Source organism: Miniopterus schreibersii (assembly GCF_964146895.1).
Source record: "Miniopterus schreibersii genome assembly, chromosome: 1".
Lineage (NCBI taxonomy): Eukaryota > Metazoa > Chordata > Mammalia > Chiroptera > Miniopteridae > Miniopterus > Miniopterus schreibersii.
This window is the reverse complement of record NC_138101.1, coordinates 128149823-128167269: the sequence shown is the minus strand read 5'-3', so window position 1 is coordinate 128167269 and position 17447 is coordinate 128149823. Positions and strand designations below refer to the sequence as shown.

The window sequence follows — 17447 nt, the reverse complement described above, 5'->3', positions numbered from 1 at the left end:
GAGGGAGAGAGAGAGAGAGAAACATCAATGATGAGAGAGTCATTGATCAAGCCCACAACCCGGGCATGTGCCCTGACCGGGAATCGAACCCCGATCGCCTGGATCCTAGGTTGACTCTGAACCGCTGAGCCACACCCGGCCGGGCTCATTGTGGTTTTGATTTGCATTTCCTTAATGACTAATGATATTAAGCATCTTTTAATATGCTTATTGAGTATATAGCTTCCTTGGAGAATTGTCTATTCAGATCTTTTGCCCCATTTTAAAATTGGGGGGATTTTTTTGCTTTTTTGGGTTTTTTTTAATCCTCACCCAAGGATTTTTTTTTTCCTATTGCTTTTCAGAGAGAGGAAGGGAGAGAGAAAGAGAGAGAGAGAAACACTGATGCTCACATTGATTGGTTGCTTTCCGCTTGAGCCCCGACCTGAGGATTGAGTCTGCGACGGAGGTACATGCCCTTGACCCGAATCAAACCCGGGACCCTTCAGTCCGCAGGCAACGCTATAACCACTGAGCTAAACCAGCTAAGGCATAAAATTGGGTTATATTTTTGTTGTTGAGTTGTAAGACTCACTTATACATTCTAGACACTGGACTTAACAGGTATATGACTTCCAAATATATTTTCTTTTATTTACTCTCTTGTTACTGTCCTTTGATACACAAATATTTTAAGCTTTGGTGAAGTTCAATTTCTCTATTTTTTTATTTTATTACTTTTGCTTTTAGTGTCTTGATCTAAGAAACTATTGCCAAATTCAAGGTTATGAAGATTTACCTCTATATTTTCTTCTAAGAGTTTTATAGTTTTGGGTTTTACATTTAGGTCTTTGATCTGTTTTGGGTTAATTTTTGTATATGGTGTGAGGTAGGGCTTTGATTTTATTATCTTGCATGTGACTATCCAGTTGTCCCAGCACCATTTATTTATTTATTTATTTTCCAGCACCATTTTTTAAAAAATTTTATTGATTGATTTCTGGAGAGGGAGGGAGAGAGGAAGAGAGAGAAATGTCGATTTGTTGTTCCACTTACTTACTGTTTCATTGGTTGCTTCTTGTATGTGCCCTGACCAAGGATCGAATCTGAAACCTTGGTGTATTAGAACAATGCCCTAACCAATTGAGCTACCCAGCCAGGGCCAGCCAGCACCATTTGTTGAAGAGACTATTCTTTTCCCATGGAATGATCTTAACATCCTTGTTCAAAATTAATTGACCTTAGATATATGGGTTTATTTCTGGACTCTTCTTTTCCGTTGGTCTATATGTCTCTCCTTATGCCAATACCACAGTGTTTTCATTTCTGTATCTTTATCATAAGTTTTGAGTCTTCTCTTTTTTTTTTTTTTTTTTTTTTAGGTCAGTCTAAAGGTTTTTCTCTTTTTCTCTATGACAGTCTAAAGTTCTGTTGACCTTTTCAAAGAACCAACTTTAATTTTTTTATTCTTTCTATTGTTTTCTATTCTCTCTTCCATTTATCTCTGCTCTAATGTTTATTATTTCCTCCCTTGTGCTAGCTTTGGGTTTAGTTTACTCTTTTTTCTTTTTTTTTTTTTCTTCCTAGTTCTTTAAGGTTAAAATTAAGACTTTTTATATAGACTTTCATGAACCTCAAGATCAGCCAGAGGTGAAAGCGTATAGTTTCTGGGGTCCTTCCTGAGTATGTACCCAGCTCTGAGAATTCCTTCTAGATTCCATTATATGTGGGAATTTTTCAAAGCCGTTATTTCCCCATGTATCCCCACCCCCCTCGTTCCCAGCCTCTTCTCTCCTAAGCGTTTTAGCCTGTCACCTGCTTGCCCTGTCTGTTATCCTTTGGTTCAAGCTGCTGCAGCTAGTATATTTTTCTAACTGCTTTTGACAAATGGTCAGACTCCGGCCCTGAGAAAGTTCTGAGGTAGGCAAAACAAGAACAAGCGTCTGAGCCTGTCCCTCAGGGAGCCACCACACAGGTCAAAACAGTCACATTTCTTTGAGAATAAAGTCCATATTACCTCCTCTTGGACAATCCACACCAGGAACATGGGCCATCATACCTAAGGCCATTGCCCAGCTGGAGATTGGGAGGTGGTAGGTAGTGGGTATGTTAAAATGCCATAAAGTTCTCATCAGAATAGCAACTTGTTTCTTTTTAAAGCATTCTCCTGATTGTCAGTTTTTAAATTAGATTTCAGAGTTTCTGAAAATTTGATTCTGACAGTTTTTGGCAGCTTAAAATCGTTGCCTTAATGGAGTTTTGAAGACTCCTAATCCATTGTTTTCAGTGGTGTTACCCTGCAAGTTGCCGTTTTAACTATACATTGGAATTCATCATTAAAGATTAATGAGTAAAATATAAAGTCACATTATTTTTTAGAAGTAGGCGTTGGAAATTTTAAATTACTGATAACAATATAACATGATTTGCTCATGCAGAAAGAATTAAACACAGCAGTTGATAGAAGTGCTAATTCCATAGGGTTTTCTTTGAAAATTTACAAAATGTTTCTTGTATCTATTTACTTTTTCACTATCAGCTTGTGTTTTCTGTCGGAAAAATGATGATTGTCCTAATAAATATGGAGAAAAGAAAACTAATGAAAAATGGAATCTCACTGTACATTACTATTGTTTGGTGAGTATTTTGTAATTAAATCTTAGAAACTTGATATTTTTCTAAAGAAGAGAATTAGATCCTGATGACTGGTTTCTGAGAATTGGATAAGTCATTTAACTTCTCTAGATCTCGTTTTGCCTATATGTAAAAATAAGATTTTCATTTATCAAATTCTAAGATTCTGAAATTATTTGGCACTTATAAAGACCTGTCATTATTACCTATTTATTTTTGTCTAACCTTTTAGGGCCTAATTGAAAAAAGGAGAAAATGATTCGGTCTCTAAGGGAGTTGTTCTTTTTTACCACTTTCTTGTTTTCATTATTGCTAGTGATAAATCTCATAAAAGAGTTGTTTGTAGATTGGGGGAGTAGAAGAAAAGCATTTTATTTCACATATCTGGAAAGAAAAGTTCTGACTAGAGGTAATAAATATTTGTAGAAAAGGAAATAGGTTAATTTATGGTGGGCCACTCAAAAGGGAAAAAAGTGATTTTATACTGAAAATTAGTCTCTTATTTGTTTCCCCTTCCCTCCACCAGTTTCTCACCTCACTGAATCTGTGTCTTAAGTTCTTATTATATGGATACCTCCATAGAGCTGTTCACAGCATAGAATCTGGCTTCTCGCAGAGCAAGTGATGAAAAAGATAGGGATAGATAGATGATGATAGATGGTAGGTAGGTAGGTAGGTAGGTAGGTAGATAGATGATAGATAGATAGATAGATAGATAGATAGATAGATAGATAGATAGATAGATAGATAGATGATAGACAGACAGACAAACAGACCAAGATGGAATCATATGACGTCTTTATGGTCTCATACCACTGTCACTTTTGCTTTATGCTGTTTGTTAAAAGCCAGTCATTAAGTCTAGCTCATGGGAAAGGGAATTAGGCCCCACCTCTTAAAGGAAAAAGTATCAACCAATTTGTGGACATATTTTTTTATACCCACCATAGTATCCATGTTAAAACTCTTTAGATGCTTCCTTGAAAAAACATCTAACATATTTCTTAGTGGTTCTCTAAGACTACCGTTTTGTGTCTCAGTTACCCAGTGGTTTAAGTAGACTTGTAGACGGGTCTAAGAACCTAATTCCTTTGTACCAAGACTTAAGGAAACATGAAATTGGCATTCCAAATTTGTAAGTTGGGGTTTATTATATTTTGCTTCACACAAGGAAACTTTTTCTTTTTTCTAAGAATTTATTTCACTTTTTATGTAGAATTAGGAGAGCTATTTTATTAGTCAGTGGGATTTTTTTCATAACTAATTCTTAAGTAATGTATTTTACTTGGTTTTCTTTTGGATATATTATACTGATTAAATTAAAATAAGCCTCTTTACTCACACATTTGAAGTGTTTTTGAATTATTTAATATATTTAAGCTGATCACATTAAATTTTTTTATATTCTTTTATTAATGAGTGTAATAATTCAAGAAGATACTGACCCAAGGCTCAACACTTATAAGATTCTGTTTCAATGTGAACAGGAACGTATAGTAATGTTACAAATGGCAATGGAATGTTAGAGCTGAAAGATACTTAGAGGTAACCTAGTCCAGTGTTGTTTTTTTATGTTTAAGGTCAGAGACATTAAATTACTTGCCTAGGGGTCCAGAAAGTTTGACACAGAGCCTGGTTGCAAGCCAGAATTTCTTATTCACAGTCCCATGCTTTTTCTTGATTCATGCTCCTTTAACATACTTAAAATGAAATTAAAAATCAGATTTTTAAAAATTTAAACACGTTAATTACAATTCAATAGGTTTCTCTGTGTTATGCTTTTTATGATTCAGAATACAGCTAGATTTACAGTTAGCCTGAAATATCACTAATAATCTGTATCATCTCTGTAGTATTTACTGTTATTACTTTTACACCTTTCAGATTTACCACTTTTTCCCCCTAAAGCTTAATTATAGGTATTTTTTGTTTTTCTTCCTTCCTTTGTCTGTTATTTCCTGAAATACTTTAGAAACCAGTTTGGTTATTCAAATTATTAATATACACTGTCTTTCAAATTAAAGAATGTGAGTAGCCTCTTAACTTCAATCATGAAAAATAACTTCAATCATGAAAAATATGTAAGAGGTGCTTGAAATTTGAGTTGTTTTATGTCTATTTTAAATTAAAATATTATAGATACATATTTTTTACTCCAAACTAGTTTTTTAGAGTTTATTTTCTAATGGAGAATATATTCATAGTTGATGTCAAGTGGAATTTGGCAGAGAGGTAAAGAAGAAGAAGGAGTTTATGGTTTTCTAATAGAAGACATAAGAAAAGAAGTGAATAGAGCTTCTAAACTGGTAAGTAAATTATTTTACTCCCTACACCAAATACTGTAAATGTTGTCAATACTAGGGAAGTCTTTATCAGTTTCTCCATTAGATATTTGTAGGACTTTGATTTTGTGTTCCAGTGATTACTTTTGTCAAATATGGTGAATTTTAGAACATTTGTATTTTTGCAAATGAAAGAGAGCTTAACCGCCCCTGGATGATATAGGTGACAGTATTGATTTCACTTCCTTATCTTATTCCCACTGACTCATCATTTCGCCCACACCTACCATCAGAATTATGAACATACTTCTACTTTGCTGTTCTTTAAACTTCAGTCCAGCCACTCACTTTTCATTCTTATACCTCAGTTGCTGGGTTCGAATGATGGGTTAAAGTAAAAATTACACAACTGTGTAGACCAATAATTTATGATCTCCACACTTTTTGTGGCCCTTCTATGTGCTTGTGTTCAGTGCCTTCTGTTCTCCAAGGTAAGTATTCTAAACTTTAACTCATTCATTTCATTATAATATGTGAATCTACTGTGTGATAACTACAAGATGATGTACAAGAAAAGGACTGCAGGTCTTCATGTGGTCTGAGTAGAAATAATGAAAGTGAGAGAATGAGAAGGTTAAATATGAAGATGCAGTAGTGGCCTACAACCTGCAACAGATAATTAAAATAATGTTCTGTTTGCCCCCCTTCCTCTCCCTGTCCGTATCCCACTTATACCCCTTGGCAAATGTGGAACTTAAGGAGGATTGGGAAACAGCTTCATTCAAGACATTCTATAAGGGAAGTGTGTAGAGACCTTTATTTTAGTTAAGGAAAAGAAATGGAGGCAATTATTTTTTAAGATGTTGAGGATGCTGTGGACTTCATGGTAAAGTAGATGCTCTAGAGCACCAGGGAACACATTGAGAGAAAGGTTATCAGTGGTGTATCTATGGGCTGTGTGTGAGTATTAGTATCAAAATTCCTCAACTTCCAGATGATAGTGAACTTGTGAAAGGTGGCCTCTAAAGGTTTGGAAATACCTGTTTTCTTAAGATATCTGAATTCTCTCTTGAGTATACTGTATTTGTGAACCTTTGAGAATATCTCGGTCCTGAAGAAGTATCTCTATTTATGACCTTAAACTCAAATTCTCTATATCATTTTATGGAGAGAGCATCAGGTTGGCAAGGTATCCTCTTATCACCTGGTGGTGCTTGAGGGATCAGCATTTAACACTGTCTAATCTCTTCATAAGTGACCATTATAATGGCCATCTCAAAGATTCCAAGGTGTTTTGTACTGCTCTGTATTTTAGTAATGACTGATTCATCTAATAGTCTTTGTTTGTATACCACTGTTGTAGTTCAGTTAGTGGCAGTGGTATTCCTAGAGTTGTCATAATAAATTACCATAAACTAGATTTCTTAAAACAGAAATTTATTCTCTGACAGTTCTGGAGACCAGAAGTTCCAAATCAAGCTGTCAGAATAATTGATTCCTTCTGGAAGCTCTGAGGGAGAATCCATTCCATGCTTCTCTCTGAGCTTCTGGTGGCTGCAGGCAACCTTTGCATTTCTTACTTTGTGACAGCATAACTTCAGTCTCTGCTTCCATCTTCATATGGTCTTCCCCTATGTATGTCTGTGTCTTAAATCTCCCTCTCCTTTCACTCGCAAAGACACCAGTCATTTGATTGAGGGACCACTCTAAATCCAGGATAATCTCATCTTTAGATCTTTAACTTACTTACATCTACAAAGATGCTATTTCCAAATAAAGTTGCATTCATATTGGTACAATGGATTAAGACTTGAACATATCTTTTGGGGAATCACTATTTAACCCACTGTGGGTATCTAACACTTTTCATTTGGTTAGGATAGAGTGATCTTAGCCTTTTTTTTTTTCTTTTACAGATTGGTTTTCAGTATTGTACTACTGTTCTCCTTGGTGAATATTTCCTAATTATGTGTTTTCTATTGACATCTTTTTTAAAATTTATCTTTATTGTTGAAAGTATTACATGTATCCCTCTCCCCCCCCCCCATTGATCCCCTCTACCCTGAATCCTCCCCGCCTCCAGGCCTTCACCACACTGTTGTCTATGTCCATGGGTTATGCATATATGCATATAAGTTCTTTGATTAATCTCTCCCCACCCACTCCTCTACCCCCGCCTTCCCACTGAGATTAACCAGTCTGTTCCATGCTTCTCTGTCTCTGGATCTATTTTGTTTCTCAGTCTGTTTTGTTTATTAGATTCCACATATGAGTGAGATATGTAAAACTGAATCAGGAAGAATCAGAAAACCTGAATAGGCTAATAACAACTGATGAAATTGAAGCAATAATAATAAAAACTGCCAGCAAACAAAAGCTCTGGTCCAGATGGCTTTACAGGAGAGCTTTCTAACTCTTTAAGTTGTAGGGTTAGATAGTTTACTAAAAATTTTTCTTCCTTTTTGAGGTAGACCTGTAGTGCTATAAACTTACCTCTCAGGACTGCTTTCGTTGTGTCCCATAGATTTTGGGTTGCTTTGTGTGCATTTTCATTTGTTTCCAGGAAGTTTTTGATTTCTTTCTTGATCTTATTGGTAACCTATTCATTGTTTAATAACATGCTATTTAGCCTCCATGTGTTTGACTGTTATTGAGTGTTTTTACTGTAGTTGATTTCTAATTTCATGCCCTTGTGATATGAGATGCTTCATATGATTTCAGTTTTCTTGAACTTGTAGAGACGGTTTTGTGTCCTATCTTTGTGGCCTATCTTTGAGCATGACCCATGTGCACTTGAGAGGAATGTATATTCTCTAGCTTTGGGGTGAAATGTTCTGTAAATATCAATTAACTCAATCTGATTTAGAGTCACTGTTTCTGTGTTGATTTTTTTGTCTGGAAGATCTATCCAGTGAAGTCAATGGGGTGTTAAAGTCCACAACTATGACCGTATTGCTGTTGATCTCTCCCTTAGAGTCCTTAAGCTTATTATTTATTGCCATTTTAATTCTTTGTGCCTATGTTCCTCTCTCTATTATTATTCAAGCAGTCCCTTTAACATTTCCTGCAGTGCTGGTTTTGTGGTGATAAACTCCTTTAGCCTTTTTTTTGTCTGGGAAGCTCTTTATTTCACTATCTATTTTGAATGATAGCCTTGCTGGATAGAGTAGTTTTGGTTTCAGATCCTTGTTTTGCATTACCTTGAGTACTTCATGCCATTCCTTTCTGACCTGTAGAGTTTCTGATGAGAAGTCAGCTGACAGCCTTATGGGAGCTCCTTTGTAGGTAACAGATTGCTTTTCTCCTGCTGCCTTTAAGATTCTCTCTTTGTCTTGAATTCTTGGCATTTTAATTATGATGTGTCTGGGCGTGGGCCTCTTTGGATCCTTCTTGCTTGGGACTCTCTGTGCTTCCTGAAGTTGTGTGACTTTTTCTTTGACCAGGTTAGGGAAGTTTTCTGCCATTATTTCATCAAACAGATTCTCTGACCCTTGCTTACTTTTGACCTCCTCTGGCACTCCTGTAATACGAATATTGTTACATTTTATGCTGTCCCACAGCTCCCTTAGACTGTCTTCCTGTTTTTTAATTGTTTTTTGTTTTTGGGTCTCTGATTGTGTGATTTTTTTTTTTTTTTACCCTGTCTTCTGATTTGCTGATCCAATCCTCAGCTTCCTCTAATCTGCTGTTTATTCCTTCCAATGTATTCTTTATTTCTGCTGTCATTCGTCATTATCTTCATAATTTACATATCTTTTTTCATGCTGTTGAGCATCTTTACAATCAGTATTCTGAACTCTATATCTGATAGATTGCTTATCTCCATTTCATTTAGCTCTTTTTCAGGAGACTTCTCTTGTTCTTTCATTGAGGCTTGTTCTTTTGTCTCCCCTTTTTGGCTGCTTGCTTGGGTTTGTTTCTATGTATTAGGTAGGCCTGCTAGGACTCTGAGTCTTTTTGGAAAGTCTCTGGTGCAGGCCAATGTCAGACACTATTTGTGACTGGCCTTGAGTACCCTGTTTGGAGCTATCAACAACCCCCAGCTTGAGGTCCCCTCTGTTGATGCTGGGTGCGGTTGGACAGGACCAAGATGCACACCAAAGTCTGCTTTTCCAAGGCCTGGGTCCAGAAGCAGATCAGGCAAAGACTCAAAGCACTCTGAGGTCTGCCTCTGGCTACAGGCTGATTAATCTGATTCTCTTAATGAGCCTCAGGTTGTAGAAACTCCATAGAGTGGGGTGGCTGGTTGTTATTGGTCTTTTTATGAGCCTTGGTTATAGAAACTCTCTGGGGTGCAGGGAGAGGTTTTCCAGGAGGGTGAGGCAGTTGCTTCTCCCTCAGGCAAAAGCTGCTTGGAAAGTAAATGTCTGCCTGAGAAAGATGCCCTCTGCAGTATGGGAGAATGACTGGGCACAGGAATCCAGAGGGGTGCCCTCTGAGCTCTATCTCCAGAGCCCACAACCCTAGATTCTCCTCACACAGCTCTCGTCCACTCTACCCTCCCTCTGCTGGAGCCTAAGGTGAGTGGCTGCACACGAAACTGTGCATTGGCTTTTTAAGAGGGTGCCTGCATTTCCAGCTCTCTCTCCCTAGGCAGGCAGAAATCCTGCTGCTTTTCACAGCCAGATGTTATTTGGACACCTTTCTCAGTTCTGGTGCTCTAGACTGGGAACCTTAGCCTCGGGTTTAGGCCCCAGAGTCCTCAGTGGGAACCTCCCACAGCTGAGATGTCCCTCCAGACCTTCAGCTGCTGCCTGTGGGAGCCCAGCCAGCCCTCTCGCGCCTCTGCACATCCTACCAGTCTCTATGCTATCTCTACTTTTCATCCTTGGTTATGAGGGTGCTCTCCAGCTAGTGTTCAGTTGATTATTCAGGTTGGTTTTTCTATATTTTAACTGTAATTCCAGTTTGGTCCCAGGAGAGTGTCAATGTAGCTTCCACTCAATCAGCCACCGTCTTTAATCTTTCCTATTGATATTTGAATGAGACTTTCATGTATAGCCATTTTATTCATAAACCCTTCTGCTTTTTTAGCAAGTAGGAAGGAAAAGAAACTTCTCTTTCTCATTCACATGTTAGGTTACAGATGTTTCCTATATCAGAAATTGTTATAGGAATGAATCTTTAATGTCTTTAGGTTGTTTCTGGGTAGAACAATGTTTTCAGGAAATTTCTTTAGTATACTATCACCACAGCTGTTTGTTTTATAATGAAGATAATTTTTAGCTCTGTAGTGCTCAAATCTTCTATGTCATGGCCCCTGTTTTCATATTTTTTCTTAGAAATGCTGTGTTTGCAAGAAAACTGGTGCTTCAATTGGATGTGTTGCACCTCGGTGTAAACGAAGTTATCATTTCCCTTGTGGACTTCAGAGAGAATGTATTTTCCAATTCACTGGCAATTTTGCGTAAGTTAACTGCTGAATATGAAAGATATGGTTAAAGAAAAGTCGATAATGGATATGGATATTCCAATAATAAAAGTTTTTTGTTAAACTTTTTTCAAATTTGCACTGAGTTTATACATTTTACATATATATATGTATATACGTATATATGTATATATATAGAGAGAATATATATATACACATATATATGTATATATAGAGAGAGAATATCTATGTAGTCATTTCTATCTGCAGTCATTTCTATCTGATTTGTTTCCTTTATGGAGTCATTTCTGTCTGCAAAGTCTTGGGAATTGCCATCTCTGAAATTAGCTTATTTACCTTTAGCTTTCAGCTCTAGAATATAATATGGAACTGTTAATGTGTATTCATAGTGAAAATTTTTACCTTATATGATTCTAGATTTTTATATCACTCTTTAGATTTAATAGTCCAATTTTTTCCCCCAAAGCCATACTTATTTCGCATTGAGTAAACTGAAAGCATATAAATTTGGAGTCCAAAAAATAAATATTACACCCTGGGATGCTCCTGAAATTACTTCTTGAATGCAGCTTTAAACACCAAAATTTTATGAATTTTGATATTTGTTATCATAAGTGTTCTATTTCTTTTAGTCTTTGTGTTTTTGACCAATTTAATGGATTTTTACTATGTACAAACACTGCAGTTTAGATAATACAAATGGAAATAAATTTAGTGGGTTAGGAATAAGTTATTATTTTCATTTTGTTATGTGGTTAAATATTTAAATGTTAAATTCCTTTAATTTTGTGCTATGTTGAATACAATGGTGTGTACATTCTGTTGCTAACGATCTTATATAGGATTTTCAACATAATATTAGTTCCTGAGATTCTGTAAGGTAAGGCTTACCACCAAAAGGTTCACATTTTGAAAGTTCAGTTAGTCATGGTCATCGATTGTGAAACTGATTTATAGTGCCAAAGTTTCAGTCTGTTTTAGGTTAGTTATAAAGAGATATGAATGAAGTTTCTCTTATAAATGTAAATTGTAATGCCATCCTAGTTGTGCTTTGTAATTGGTTTTAAATAATTTATATTTTTAGGTCATTTTGTTGGAACCATCGACCTGTTCAAATAATTACACCTAATAATTATAGAGACTCCTTACCGTGCACCATTTGCTTGGAATTTATTGAGCCTATTCCAACTTACAGCATATTACGAAGTCCTTGTTGTAAGAATGCTTGGTTTCACAGAGACTGTTTACAGGTAAGATGTTTTCTGAGCCTTTTCTGATATAAAATTTGTTGGTTGCTGATTTCAACTTAAAATTGGAAAGAATTAACATGTGTATTTTAATTCACACTACTTGTAACTTTTCAAAACAACTTTATTAAAATGCCTTCTTGACAAAAAAGCCAACTTTAATCTTAAGGAAATCTGATTATCCATAGATCTGTTAATATGTAACATATTAATAGGTAATTTGCTATGTAAAATTGTTCATAAGCCTTATGTTAAAGGTTAATGCTTAATGTGCTCCATTTGCAATATAAAATGTAATATTTCTGCTATGTGGTGGGGATTTGTCATAGGTGATGAGAGACAAAGGATATTAGAAGAGCAATAATATTTTTATGAATTAACTTTTAATGACAAAATGTGAATAAAATTAAAGTATTGTTATCTGAAATAAATAAATAAATAAATAAATAAATAAATAAATAAAAACAGCTTTATTGAAGCATATTTTACATGTAAAATTCACCCTATTGAAGTATGCAATTAATATTTTAATATTTTAGATACTACTTTTTAATGTATATTTACCTAAGGATTTTGTTTGTATTTCACAATGAATAAAACACAAATTTTAATTCTCAAGTTATTTATATATTTAAGCTTAGAAAAACCAAGATATGTGAAATGATCATTTAATTGTAAGCTGATATCTTTAAATGTTAGAGGCCTTTTTTCTTGTATGTCAAACTTGTTGTCAAGTTTTCAAGTAAATGAAATAATGTAAAACCTGGCATAAAACAATTTAATATTATTTTATTCAGAAGATACTTGACAGTTAAGAAGATCTCAGTTATTAATAGCATCAAATATGTAGTATTCATGTATGAAAGTGCCAACTGATAGTTATAGTTAATAGAATGACAAATAACAAAGGGTTTACTTAAGTTTAATACTGTTTTGAAAGCTTGCCTTTTATTATTGTTTACTAAAATGGAAGGTTACTACTGATTACAGATTATCCACAGAAGTGTTCTTTAAAGTTAGGAAATATTGTAAACCCTTTTATATTTCAATGGTCTTAAAAGTACTAACAGTAGTCAAAGTAGTAAAGCTTAATTGATTACTTTCTATTTTTTGTATGAGCTTTGAACGTTTATATTTAGGACTATTCAGTGAAAAGTGGCAGGATGGAGCCTATTTTGTTGGGTAAATATTAGAAATTCTGTTAATTCTTACAAAGAAGTGTTTGTAAAAGGATCCAAAGGGTGCAAGTTCATAAACATCATAAAGTGTTATCTTTACTTACTGAAGAAGAAGGTCACATTATATGAGAATCTTAAAAAAGTAATTTATCTTAATTAAGGGTTTGTATTTGAATGAGTGTAATTGCTGCCAAATGTATATTGTTAATTTTGTAACAGTATGTTATTTTTCAAGATGAGTAAGATTTGCCTCATTTATGTGTTAATAATGAATCAGAGAGAGGTTCTCAGACTTGACCTAGTATTCATAGGGCTTTTTGTGAACATTCTGGAAATAACAAGTTTCTAATTCTGTCTTTAAAAAATAGAAAAATATTACGAACAAAATTGTACATCTACTTTATGCAAATATATAAAAATACAGCCACATGGATACCTGTCTTATGATATAAATATTAATAAGCAATTGTTACTTGATTGAAGTTAACTCATATTCTCTATAGGAGCTCCAGTGGCTTTTCCACCCTGGTACTAGAGTCTTAACTGAAATAATAAATGGAATCTACCCTGCCTAGATAGCTACAACAATGCTTGAATAATTTTTTTAAATATCTGAACTTCATTAATATAAAAGAGTCGAAGGAAGAACAAACCTATGCAATAGAATGAGAACTGTATATGGTTAAGCAAATTTCATTGTTTTTACCACTTCAAATGCTGTATACATTAGGATTTTGTGAGGAGAGACTATAGGTTAATATCCCCCCCCAAAAAAAATGATGGCAACTTTTCACTCTGGATATGTAGGGAATTGTCACTGTTCTTGTTCAGTTTGGATTTCTCCACCATTGTTCTGGTCTTGGTATCTTCCAAATGTCCTATGGTGTTTTTCCCCCCATACTAGACATTTACTTTCTTGTATCATGTCCTATAGTAACTTGTTGCTTTCCTGCCGCATGTTAGCTTGAACCTGGGCTTCTCTTGGTTCACTTCTTTGTTCATCATCCACAGATCATTCTCTAAGTCTGTCAGGTCTACCTAATAGATATTTTTTGTATATTTTTTTGTTGCTGCTCTCTGCCCTCTACGTGGTTTAACTTCAGGCACTTTTTTTTTTTTTTTAATTAGACTTTTGTAGGAGCCTACTAACTGGTCTTTCCCGCGTGCCTTATTTCCTATCATTTCTTCCCACTACTGGCTTTTATTTACCTGTTTAGCCTCATTACTTAGTTCAGTGTGACCAGCATGTAATGCCTAAGTATATTAATTTCACATGTGCTTACTGTTACCACTGAGACTTGATATCTGCTATTTTTTAGTTTTGTAATATCTTTTGTCCTGTTTTCCTGGCACACCCCTGTATCTTCTTCCAAAATCATCTTTCATCCTTGTGACATTTTTGTCAGGTTCTTTTTATCCTTTTTTTCTCTTTCCTTTTTTAATTCTCACCCAAGAATATTTTTTCCATTGCTTTTTCAGAAAGAGTCGGAGGGAGAGAGAGAGAGAGAGAAACATTGATGTGACAGAGATACATCGAGTGGTTGCTTCCTGCTCGTGCCCTGACCAGGGCTGAGCCTGCAACCGAGGTACGTGCCCTTGGCCAGAATCAAACCTGGGACCCTTTGGTCCCCGTGCCAACGCCCTAACCATTGAGCCAAAATGGCTAGCGCGTGTCAGGTTCTTATATAGACTGAGGTACTTCTTTCTCTCTCTTCCATGTATACACTTAAAAAAACTTTTGCACTGTATCATAATTGTATACTTGTATGCCTACTCACAAGAATTCCTTGAAGTAAAATCCAAGTCATCTTATGTTTCTCTTTTTGGTACATAGCATAGTGTTTGGCACCTATGTAGTAGGGGTTAAATATTTGTTAATGTGTGCTGAATGTAAAGATGAATGTGTGCTGCTCGTTTCTCTTTTACTGGGTATTGGATACCCTTTCTAATAGGCTTATACTTTTCTGTTTCCTTCTGCATACCCTCTGCATGCTGCTTCTGTATTTGTAGTTGCTGAAGAGTGAGAATAGGTTTCATACTTCTCCCCTTTTAGGAAGAAAACTAACAGATTGAGTTCAAAATAGAACCAAGGATGCTTTTTATGTAACACTTATTTAAACATCTTTCTTAGATGAAATAACTCAAGATTTTTACTATTTTATTCACAGACATGGACAACACAATATTTGGGAATAGAAATGATATTAGACACCAGAGGTTGAGAGGAATATATGGGTGAATATATAGTAAAGCTAAGAATGATCAATTCATTTAGCTTAATTTTTTTTGACCATTGGGGGAAAAGATCTCCACATTTTAGTGGGATAACTTAGTTTATCAAAGTTTGAGAACCGTTAGTGTACAAAATAAGATTTCATAATATATTAAGTGAAAAATAGCATATGTTCTGTTAGCTATAAAGTTCATAACCTAACTTGTTAAATTGTTAATAGATTTTCTATTTTTTGCTATAGGTTCAAGCAATAAATGCAGGAGTGTTTTTCTTTAGGTGCACAGTATGTAATAATAGTGACATATTTCAGAAAGAGATGTTGAGAATGGGAATTCATATTCCTGAAAAGTGAGTAACATATAGTCTTTTGACAAAGATGTTTTATAAGTGGGATTTAATAACAGTGGAAATAATTATTTAAGTCTGAGTATGTGATGATGGACAAGCAGCCATTTCAAATGGGGAAATGTAAAGCCACCCCTGCCATCTCCCCCTTCTCCTCAGATTGCTAGTTCTTGAGAGCAGGGACTGTGACTTAAATGTCTCATTAGTTGATTTATAGTCTCTTAATAAACACGTCAGCTGTATACAATATTAATTGATTTATACACAAGTATAGTAGGCTTCAAAATGGTATGTATAAATTAAGAGAATCAAGGTGTGATTTAAAATGTATGAGAATTTTGTTAGTACTTAAAGATGAATCCAGAAATAATGGTACTAAACTTGAAGTAAATGGAAGTGAAATGTTAAAAATGTAAGTTTTAGAAAATTTCTGCTTAATTTTTCTTTTAGCATTTGAAAAGTCACTGTGAGACTAAGTGTAAGATAAAATGACACTAATGGATTTATGTCTTGAAGAGAATGATTAATCCCAAAAAGAACAAGTTTAAGCCTCATTCCTGAGTATAGTTATGTGAAAAGTTTTTATTTTTAGGTTCATTATCAATCCTTTTATGTAACATTTTAGGTCAAAGTATATTTTATGTCTTGCTTCATTTATAGAGATGCATCTTGGGAATTAGAGGAAAATGCTTATCAAGAGCTTCTGCAGCACTATGAGCATTGTGATGTACGAAGATGTCGTTGCAAGGAAGGGCGAGACTATAATGCACCTAATAGGTATATCAGGAAGTTCACTTGTGCTTAATTAGTGTTCTTATTGAAACCTTCAGCTTAGAAAGCAGAATTATAGTTAGTGAAATGTGTTTGCTCTTAGGATGTTTGAAGATTTAACTTTATTAAGTGTGTATTTACATCTGTTTATAGAAAAATTACTGCACTCAGCATAATTGCAACTTGTTTCCTTGGTGTATTTTCGTAAGGCTCTATTTTTTAGTGCTGCACTGGTCTTGTATGGTAGCCACTAGGCACTTGTGGCTGTTGAACACTTGAAATGTGGCTATTCCCAATTGAGAGGTGTTGTTAAGTGTCAAATACACACAAGACTTAGTATGTGTTTTAGTTTGCTAGGGCTGCCATAACAAAATACCACAAACTGGGTGGCTTAAACAATAGAAATTTGTTTTCTCACAATCCTAGAGGCTAGAAGTCCATGATAATGGTATCCACAGATATGATATCTTCTGAAACCTCTCCTTGGCTTGCACATGTCTCCCTTCTAGCTATATCTTCAAGGATTGTCCCTCTGTCTTTGTCCAGTCATATTGGATTACAGTCCACCAATATTACTTCATTTTATCTTAATTATCTCTTTAAAGGCCCTATTTCTAAACATAGTCACATTGTGAGGTGCTGGGTGGTAGGACTCCAACATATGAGTAGATACAATTCAGCCTATAACAGTTAAGAAAAAAGAACTGAAAATATCTTAATTTAATATTGATTACATGTTGAACATAATGATAATATTTTGGAAATATTCAGATTCATTTCACCTGTTTCTTTTACCTTTTAATTATGATTACTAGAAAAGTTTAAATGACATATATGATTTGCATTGTATTTCTATTGGATGGCCCTGTTTAGAGGTTAATTTAACTAGATTAATCTAGCAGGGTTTCTTTTGGACCACTATAAAAAGGGTTTGGCATTTGAAATTTATTGGTTACTCCTTTGTTACGTCAGTAGACATTTTTAAGATGCAGAATAAAAAGTAACAAAGCCATTTTTGTTGAAATTTATGTAGGAAATTTTACTAAATTTTCCCCCCTGTTATACAGTAGTATTTGAACATGGCAAGGTGAAACTTAAAGTGCAGAGCAAAATATTGGGAGCCTTGTTCCTCATGGAAAGGGAGCTACTACTAATTTGGGAAGACTTAGTTGAGGTCTTGGCAGCTTTGGAAAGTTTCCCTTAAGCAGCTGTTACCTCTCCTGATTTCCCATTCTGAACTGAGTTTTCCCTTCATTATGCTTGTTACAATATGATTGACATTATTTAAATTTGTCTTTGTCATTAGACTAAAAATTCTTTAAGGGCAGAGATCTCTTTTAACATGTCAAGTAATGTGCAATTACATTACTTAATATGGTGACTCTG

At 34.9% G+C, this 17447-nt stretch overlaps 1 protein-coding gene across 4 annotated transcripts in view; it reads left to right on the top strand.

Annotated features, from left to right (window-relative positions):
- G2E3 (G2/M-phase specific E3 ubiquitin protein ligase) overlaps positions 1 to 17447 on the top strand; it is a 65545-nt gene that overhangs the window by 25420 nt on the left and 22678 nt on the right. For 3 of the 4 annotated variants that reach the window (XM_081129040.1, XM_081129042.1, XM_081129043.1), the window contains exons 3-8: positions 2519 to 2616; positions 4818 to 4919; positions 10178 to 10302; positions 11372 to 11537; positions 15187 to 15293; positions 15951 to 16067. In XM_081129040.1, coding sequence (XP_080985166.1) covers positions 2519 to 2616; positions 4818 to 4919; positions 10178 to 10302; positions 11372 to 11537; positions 15187 to 15293; positions 15951 to 16067 — 715 coding nt within the window. The remainder of the gene's footprint in view (positions 1 to 2518; positions 2617 to 4817; positions 4920 to 10177; positions 10303 to 11371; positions 11538 to 15186; positions 15294 to 15950; positions 16068 to 17447) is intronic. The other variant, XM_081129041.1, reaches the window with a different exon arrangement.